At 39.6% G+C, this 9774-nt stretch overlaps 1 protein-coding gene across 1 annotated transcript; it reads right to left on the reverse strand.

Moving 5' to 3' along the window:
- Nucleotides 1–2766: 2766 nt before the first annotated feature.
- ITGB1BP1 (integrin subunit beta 1 binding protein 1) lies at nt 2767–9756 on the reverse strand. The gene is made up of 8 exons (XM_039331924.1): nt 9657–9756; nt 9404–9547; nt 8638–8739; nt 7022–7100; nt 5321–5457; nt 4841–4933; nt 3264–3413; nt 2767–3028 (listed from the first exon to the last, which is right to left on the reverse strand). Exons 3-8 carry the CDS (start codon nt 8707–8709, stop codon nt 2957–2959), a joined length of 603 nt encoding a protein of 200 aa, XP_039187858.1. The 5' UTR covers nt 8710–8739; nt 9404–9547; nt 9657–9756; the 3' UTR covers nt 2767–2956.
- Between the last annotated feature and the right edge of the window lie 18 nt (nt 9757–9774).

Consider the following 9774-nt stretch of genomic DNA (forward strand, 5'->3'; position numbering starts at 1 on the left):
TGATACTCCAAATCTTGACAGTTTATAAATCTAATGACAAATCTACCCTTCCTAACTCTTGATCTTACATGATATGCTTCTGTTTTCTCAACAGTCAAATCTACTTTAGGTATTTCTAAGGCCTCATTGAGGTCTGTGGCAGTGCTGTATAATTTTTTGTCCGTACCACTCACTGATGGGAAGGAAGCGGGAGAGTCCCATGGCTTCTTGATCCCTTTCAGGAAAATGGCGGGGCAAGGTATATGGTGCTGCGTTGTCACCTTTTCTACGAATATGGGTCTGGATGTGGTGGCCGGTGTCGCTTGCGGCAGAGAAAACTGATCCGTCCCCATGTCCGCAATGGCTGTGGCCTTGCGTAGTATCGTGAGGACGCGGTTGTGATTAAATAATCCCCCTGAGGGGGGCTCAGGGGGAAGCTCCTCATCCTCTGACATAGAGATCCCAGGTTGATCCTCCTCTTGTGGTGAAGAATAACCACTCATGGAGGACTGGGCCGGGGAGGCGGGTTCCTGAATGCCTGAGGACTCTGAGGGGATTTCCGAGTGTGGCATGGCTGAGGTGGAGGGCCCCTGGTCGTGGTGGGCGGAGCGCTGTGCTAGGGCTCGATCCACCACTTTGGTTAATAGGGCCTCTAGCCGTCCATCTGCCCAGATGTCCCCTATGTCATTACCTTTGGGTGTGGTGACCGCAGGTGGAGAGGTGGACTCAGTGGTTGTGCCTGCCGCCGTGGTTGTTTGTTGGGCTGATGTGGATGGCGAATCCAGTGGTTGCGGTGTTCCTGGAATGGACCACACGCTCTGGGTTGATGTGGATGGACCCAATGGTAATTCCATCTCGGTGGCCGCCATTTGAACCAATTCTAATTGGGCCTGCCTCTGCGCTCTGGAGAACTCCTTCTCCAGGGCCTGGTGCCTACGGCTGGCTTGCTTTTCCGCCAACTTGGAGGGCCTCTTGAGCGAGTGTTTTGTCTTCGCTTTGCACTTGCCTGCCGCCTTCTGGTCAGAAGGTGTGTTGCAGCCGTAATTGGGAGATGGAGGGGTCGTGCTCATGGATTGAGGCAACGAGGGTCCCTCCATTCCGCTTGAGCAGTCCCAGAAAAACTGAGAAGACGCTCAGGCAGGCAAGTATTGGCGGGAGCAAAATTGGAACAAGTACCAGGACTGTTCCCCTGATCACCCGACCACAACAAAAATATTCTCTCTGGGCTAAGGTCACGGTAGCTGAGGGAGGTACCGAAGGCACATTTGGAACCACTCTTTGGGTTCCGCCCGGAGGCCTTAGGTGACCAGGCAACGTGCACCAGTAGAAAAAAGAAAAGGGAGGCAAAAAATATCAGTGGCGACCTCAAAAGGGTCTGTAGGCCTGACTTAATACACAACAAGGTATCAAATGGCGGTCACCTAGAGCGGAATTTATTCTTATTAATATTATTACTATTATACTAATAATAGGAACAACAATAATAATAATAAAATAATAACAACAACGGTGATGATGATAATATTGTGTGTTCTGCCTTTAAGCCTGTTGGCCTTGCAGTCGCTTAATTTTTAGCTTTAATTAATTTTTTATTTTATTTTTTTAAATTATTTATTTATTTTTATTATTATTATATTTTGTCCTATTATTATATGTGTGTATCAGGGGTAGAGCGCTGGCTGTGCGCTCCTATTCCGCCTCTATCAGTGCTTCCAGATATGATGTGGAGCTTCCTTAAGCTTGGTTTGCCTTCCTCTGGCAAGAGATGGCGGCCGCGGCTCGTTTCTCCCTGAAAACGGGCTTTGCGGATCCCAGGAGGGTTCTCTAGCCCCCGTTTCTTAGTTGGGGCTTACTCCCTTCCTGTGCTTCGGCTTTTTAAAAAGGAGGGTGGCCGCGGCTCGTTTCCCTCTGAAAATAAGCTCCGCGGCCTCCCAGAAGCTGCTTGTGCCCGGGGATTTAAATTTGGCGCGCTGGTGACGTTTTAAGGGAATCCCAGTCAGGGATTGCCTTTGTTGCCTGAAAGCGGCAACTAAAATGGCGCCCGCGGTTGCCCTGGGCTGCTAGGGAATCTCCGATGATCCGAATTCAAGTTTGAATCCGGACCTGGAGATTGTTATTTTTTCCCCCAATTTGAGGAAAAAATCCCTTGGAAGGTTGGGGAGAAAAGCTCAGCAAGTGGTCTCTGCTGATGCCTTTTTCCCCCCTTTTCCACCTCCAAAGCCCTGGGGCTGGCTGGGATCCGTGGGGAGTTTCCCCCCCCCACGCCCCCTTTTCCAATTTTAATATAGGATCAGGGATGATCCCAAGGAAAACTTAGTGGTTGGGGAAAAGGTTCAGCAAGTAGTCTCTGCTGATGCCTTCTTCCCCCCCTTTCCACCCCCCAGAGCCCTGGGGCTGGCTGATATCTGTGGGGAAGTTTCCTCCCCACCAATCCCCTTTTTAATTTTAGGTTTGAGATCAGGACTGATCCCCAGAAAATTTTGTGGTTAAATTCCTATAGGTGGCAATTTTTTTGGAAGGGGAAGCCAATTATCAAGGGATAATCAATCAATGGATTTCTTTGTCTAACCTGGTAAGCTGAGAGCCACGCCAAAACGAGTCTTCTTGAGCAGAGACCAAGTTAAAGGGAAAACCCATCCGTGGATTATCCATCTCCGTACTGAGAAAAGGCGTTCAGGTAAGACCAACGCCCCTTTTAAAAGTGCAGTGAATAGACAGGAGATACTCTATTATTATTTTTCAAGTTTATGAGATGTTAAAATAATGTAATTTAGCACAGACTTCCAATAAGAGAACATTTGGTGGATTTTTGATCCCACTCTTTAATAACAGTAATGACAAAATTATATATATATATATATATTAAACATTATACCAAAATAATTTAAAAAGTATTTTGGAACAGATATGAACTTTTTTCTCCAGATGCTGAAGTCATAGGAAGAAGAACTTTTCAGGATGACGTATAATACAGTATTCAGGACTTTTCAGATGTTAAAACTGAGTCAAAGGCTGTGGACAGCACTTTACAAATAGCTTGTGCTTGTTCCTGCATTTTAGAAAATAAGAAGAAACTATTTGTTTTCACCAGCATACAAAACATTTTACTGTACCAATTACAGGATGTTCTGCTTCAGCTTTCAGTTGACAAATGCTTACTGCATGTAATAGTGACTGAAAGAATGTAACTTGTGAATATAAAAGAGCAGAATTGGTTTAATGATCAACTGCTCTTTGCCAAGAATGTGTGGTAGGTGACTTTTTAAAATACACACGAATCTTACCAAACTATTGCACTGGTAAATCCAGAGACTATATTCTTCAGAGTTTGAATCTGTTGTCTTCAAAGCCAGTAAACTCTTCCCTGCTCCTAAGCCATCATCATAGCAGACCATCCGGACGATTAGGTAGAGTGCATGTCTATGCAAAACATCCTGAAAGTTCTACTAATTAATTTAAATTATCATGAAAGAGAAAAAAAAAAGACACCGTATCACCAATACTTCCAAATCCTCAAAGCTAGCCTTTGGAAAGAGACTATTGTTCTACACCAGTGGTTCTCAACCTGTGGGTCGGGACCCCATTTGGGGTCGAATGACCATTTCACAGGGGTCACCAAACCATGCTGTCCGCCATTTTTTCCCTTTTCCCTAGCTGTCCTACTCCCTCTTATTGGTGGCCACACCCACTTGGGGGTCACCACAACATGGGGAACTGTATTATGGGGTCACGGCATTAGAAAGGTTGAGAATCACTGTTCTACACCTTATTTACTGAAATTATTATTATGAAGAATTATAGGCTATCAAATCAAAATCTTAATTTCCTGTATCAGTAAGATAGTTATGACCACAATTTTAGGAGCCTAGATTAGTGTTGTAGTGAAGACAGTCAACACTGAAATGCATCTATTTAACAATAAATAATAAGAGAAAATAAACACTAACATCCACATCTTTTGAGAAAAGAAATTCCTTTTAATCAGAGACAGATGAAAGGACAATGCAATAATTACTTTTGGAAGGAAATATTTTTTTTTTAGGGATAAGTCATTCACTAAATTTCCTTAGGAAATTCCAGCCACGTATCAACTATCTTAAAACCAGACTATATCTAAGCAACAAATTCAGTTGTTGACTGTACTACTTGAATCAGCTATTGCTTGTTCTCTATTCAAAGAAGCAGCAATAACTTCCAACATGTTCAAATTAGCCTTGGTGGTGGGGAAATCCTAAAGAGGAAGCCAAAAGCAAAACTCAACCCAGGGACAGAGCAATAGAAAACTGGACATTGGCAGGTAGAATGAACAGAATATTCTGAAAGAGGAAAGGATGCTCGTTCCTTTGAAACATTGTCACTGCAACATTTTGCAGCAAGGCAGACTCCTGTTTTAATGAACCTCAGAGACTCAAACATGCAATCAAGCGTGGAATAAGATTCCAATAATATCTTTTCTGTATTACATCAGATGTAGATGATCCTTTTCAGCTGAAAGGTTTTACTGAAAATACATTGAACTTCATCAGGTTGAGGTAAGCTACAAGTCAGCAGGTCTAAAAAATTGGGTCATTTCTAGATGGAATTTAAAAGTAGAAATGGGGGCTCTTTGCCCCTCGGAGGCTTCGTGCATTCATTTCAATTCTTGTTTTAGTAAATTTTAGTTACTTCCTGAAAAGGATATTCCAAAAGTCAGCAACACAAGCTAAAATGAAACGTATGGCTTCATATTTAGACCACATCCCCGCTTCATCAAGTTGTATGTAAACTTAATATTGCAGAATCTCCTGGAGGAAGGATAAAAGAATTTATATTGCTCCTATAATCATGGCGATAGCATTTTTTAAAGCCATTCATTACTTACATACTGGTCCAATGATGTGACTTTAATACCGTATTTGGAAACTCCCATAATAAATTCTTCTTCTCCAGGAACAAAGGGCAACTTTCCATCTTGCTTTGGAAAGAAAGAAAAATGGTATTCTGACATGAAAACATAAATGGCAAGTTGTTCTATTTGGATTAGAAAAATACACACAGAATTGTAACTGTTTACTGTTAAAATGATTTCTCATACTATGTTTTTTTTCCTTTGTCCTATTTCTCTGTTAGTAATTCAAAAGCATTTTTTTTTAAAAAGTGCTGTATCTAAATTCTTGAGATAGCAGGCAAGCCAAGTGCTTTACATAAGCTAAGCCCAATGTAGCTTAACTGCTTTGCTTGAAGTACTATAAGAATCCTGTCATTATGGTGTGCAAATGTTAATTTATGGCTTATCTCGTGCAAATCCATTCAATTCATTTAAAAAACCATGATTAACATAGCTAAAATAGACAACCTTTACCTGTGCCACATCTATATAGTTAATCAAATCCAGGGGTCCCTCTAAAGTCTTGCTTTCGTCAAGATTCAGTTTTTCAATGGCACCAACATATTTCACTCGAAATTCAGCACAAGTATCTGAATTGCTGTTACTTTGGCCTATAAAGAAACACATTTAAACACACATCTAAGTCGGCTGTAGTTGTTAACAAGCTGCTTAAGATTTAAAATCAAAATGGACTCACATTCATGACCTGTCCCTCATAACTGAACTAAGATCTAATAATATTGGTACCACAATGTTCTCAAGCCTGCTGGTTTTAATATTGGAAAAGTCCATAGGAAAGAGAGTACTTAACTCTTCATCTCTACACCAAGAAAATAACCTTTAAGCATCATTTTCACATTCTCAGTTTAGAAGTACAACAAAAGAACTTTGTAGCCTTAGTTCAGTGTTTTATTAAATCTAGAACTTAAAAGATCCAAAGCATCCCTTAACACTCCAGCCTCTGCTTAAAGATGTCTAACGAAAAAAAATACTCTTACCACATTCTCAAATTAGTTTCATTGTCAAAGTATATTTTTCTTAAGAGAGTTAGCATAATAATAATAATAATAATAATGTTGAAAGGGACCTTGGAGGTCATTGAGTCCAACCCCTTGCTGAGGCAGGAAACCCTACACCATTTCGGACAGATGGCTGTCCAGACTCTTCTTAAAAACTTCCAGTGTTGGAGCATTCACCGCTTCTGGAGGCAGTTTGTTCCATTGGTTAATTGTTCTGTCAGAAAGTTTCTCCTTAGTTCTAGGTTGCTTCTCTCCTTGATTAGTTTCCATCCGTTGCTTCTTGTCCTGCCCTCAGGTGCTTTGGAGAATAGCTTGACTCCCTCTTCTTTGTGGCAGCCCCTGAGATATTGGAACACTGCTATCATGTCCCCCCTCGTCCTTCTCTTCGTTAAACTAGACATACCCAATTTCAGCAACCGTTCCTCGTATGTTTTAGCCTCCAGTCCCCTAATCATCTTTGTTGCTCTTCTCTGTACAGTACAATAGTCAACTGAAAACTGCAATTATCCACTACAATGGAGAATCTTTACCCATTTCAGTGAAGCATTCCTATTCTGGAAGCATTGTGTCTTCAACGATTAAGGCTGAATAAACCCAGTTTTTTTAGAGGTCTCCCCATAAGACTAGTCTTCCATATTAATTTGATTTTTATGGTCACCAAATTCATAAAAGTAACTCCAGAGATTTAAGTTATGGTTAGAAACAGAAAAAGAACTAAAAAAAAAAATATCCAGAACATAAAAAGAGTAACAAAGTAACTGAAGTCAACTTCTGCATATTCCATTCGTAACTTTAATTTCTGTAAGATTATCCTCATTCTGACCCAATGCCGAAGGAAAAAATCAGTTTTTTTAGTGCCTTAAGTAAGGCCAGCATATCCTTGATGTATTTCTCTTAACCAATATATTCTGCCTTCTTAAAATGATTAATGTCGCTCAGAAGAAATTTCATAGTCCTTGTATGCATAATTCTAAATCTACTCAGGACAATGTATCTGAAATCCTCCAAAACCCAGCTGAGATGATAAGGATAAAAATCTTTCCTGCTTTAAAAATAATGCCAGATGTAGACATCCCCACATATAATAGCATACGGTTTTAAATATTGTACTCAGCTACATTGTCTTGTAGATATAACACCTCAACAAATTTCATACCTGAACTCTTTGTGGAGTCTGTATCCAAACTAGCAACAGTACTAGATCTTGAAAGACCACCAAGACTGGAGTCCACTGACTAGAGAAGGAAAAATATTATTCAGGTCAAATCTGTTTCTTTAAAGAAAACTGCTGTATTAAATATGAAATGCATTACAACCATAGATGTTCTAATTATTTAACAGATTATACCTTTTTAATATGGGCTTTAAAAAAAAAACCAGCTGGCAAGATGAGATCCTTTTCTTATATTCACCAAAACCAAGAAAAAAATAACCAGACCTTGATATTAGAAAGTTGTATCTAATCATCAAGGAGTCCACTCACTCGTTACAAAAAAATACCTAATCAATACTACATGCATTGAGTTTTTGAAAAAACGACTAACACTTGCATAGTCAACTTTCATTTGTTATGGAAATGAGCTTAACAAGAACCTTCCTCCTCTTAAATCTATAGTAAAACCACCAGTAGGAAATTAAAAGCTTTCACTTCTATTTTTATTTTTTTTTAATCCCACCTTTATTTCTATACATAACTCAAGGCAGCAAACATACTTAATGCTCTTTCCTCCTGCTGTGTTCACTACAACACATCTAAGGCAGAGCTAGAACTCATGGCCTCCCAGTTTTAGTTTGAACAGAGTTTTGGTTGAGTCCTAAACCAGAATTTATTTTGGTCTACTGGAGAAAAAAACCCAGTTTTATAAAGTTGATTTTATTTAAATTTAGTGAACCATGGCAAAATAGAGAAAATTTTGTCCAGGTTTACAGATCACATGAAGTAGGATAAATTTAAAACCTGAAACAAAATATGTTGGAAAAAGACAAGGGTGGGGATGCATAATCCACCCCACAAGCTTGTGGCATCTGTAAAAAGTCAGGATTATGCCAAATGATATATGGATTGACATTATGATGCAAATCCCACCCTTAGATACTTGATCTTGATGCCTGATGCAAATACATTAGCTGTGTTTTTATTCACCCCTGCCCTATTCCATCCTGCAAAAGCTGGTGCCAGAGATTCACTTTGCCTATTTCATTACAATGACCGTCACCACAGCATTCCCCAATCCCCCCCTTTTTTTAGTACTGAAATAAAATTGTTTTGAAAAAAATCATCACAAATCTAAGCAATATCTCATTCATCATTAATAAACTATTCTCAGCATTTCCTCCATGCTATTGGCATATAAAAGTAGGCAGCTCATCTTAAAATTCAATAGTGTTGTATAGAAGAAATATTTTGTCTAGATAATTTACTTAAGCAAAATCAATCTCTTTAGGAATCATGCCCTTGGCTGAAACAATACTGTATATTTGATTTTCCAGAAACTTCAGAGGTTTGTTTTATTCGATTTATGTGCTGCCCATCTCTTCTAGACGCACAGAAATCTACATAACTGTCTGTATATTCTACCCTAACTTCACAAAAAGTGTGTTCAACTCTAGCTAGCTTCTAAAAACAGGATCATTTTCTTGTATTACTGACTAGGTTGATTGGAATTTATGGGAGCTGAAAAACAACAAGTTCACATCTGGATAATCAATGGATGGAAGAGATACACTTAAGATACACTTTTTTAAAATAAAAATATATCGAGTATATCTTACTTTGCTTTTAGTACTGATTTCACTGCTTTGTGAGCTGCTGCTGCTATGCCGCTTTTTTCCTTTCCTGAACATTTTTTTACCGATGCACAATCAAAACCAAAGCTGTAAAGAAAGTATGGAAAATCCTGTTTCTTATACAATTGAAACTGCAATCTTAAAAACATATGTACCTGGACTTTGCACAGATATACAACTGCACTTGGGATAGAACTCAAATTGCCAAAAGAATACAGAGAGCATCGTATTTCTCTGGGGGGGGGGGAAATATGCCTAAATATTTACCTTCAACAGAATAGAGATATCAAAACCAATCTACACCAATATTCTTTGACTAATCAGAAGCAAAACATGAGCAAATATCAACTTTTACTTAGTGTTATTAACAAATTAAATTTCCCGTAAAAGAGACTGTATACCGAACTATCATAACACTATTGACATAAAGGCTGGATCTGTGCAGTCCCCAACGGTTAATTGGACCCCAGTTAATTCAATAATCCAATTTTCAGGACTCGCGTGATGACTGAACGGTGTCAATCACACAAGAGTTTATTGAGGGCACGGGACTAAAACGTCTACAATACTAGTTTGTTATTCAGCGAGTTGTGCGAATGCTGCTAAAGCTTAACACCGAACTTTAGGCTTTGAAGAATATCTCCCTTATTAGAGTTAATCGGGCAATGTTTGAGAAGCACCATTAGTGGCTGCAAAGACAGGAAACATTCTCACTTAATTTCCAAATGTTTTATTCATAATATTATCTTACCAATATTGCCTTCTTTTTTTCCTCCTTTTGCTTCTGAACTCCGAAAATCCGCATCCCAGGTAGAAATCCACCCGGTAAAGCCTGACCGCATCACCGGGGGGATGAAACAATCCCAATGGGAAAAAACGATTGGTTCAAATCTTTCTGGGAAAAGAAAAAGAGGGAAAGGCTACCCTATTCTATAGATCTACACAGATAACAACAACAAAAATCGCCTCTTTCTGAGCTCAGATACTTTCCCGCTCGGCATCACCTTCAAACTGTTCCACGATTACCCGAACCGATTCCTCCATGCCCGGGCGAAATGCGCCACACCAATAACATCTGGGGCCAGAGCAGCCCCGCTTCTCTTTCTCCTTCCGGGTACCACC

The sequence above is a fragment of the Crotalus tigris genome, unplaced genomic scaffold, assembly GCF_016545835.1.
Source record: "Crotalus tigris isolate CLP2741 ecotype Arizona unplaced genomic scaffold, ASM1654583v1 scf7180000024439.5362192, whole genome shotgun sequence".
Lineage (NCBI taxonomy): Eukaryota > Metazoa > Chordata > Lepidosauria > Squamata > Viperidae > Crotalus > Crotalus tigris.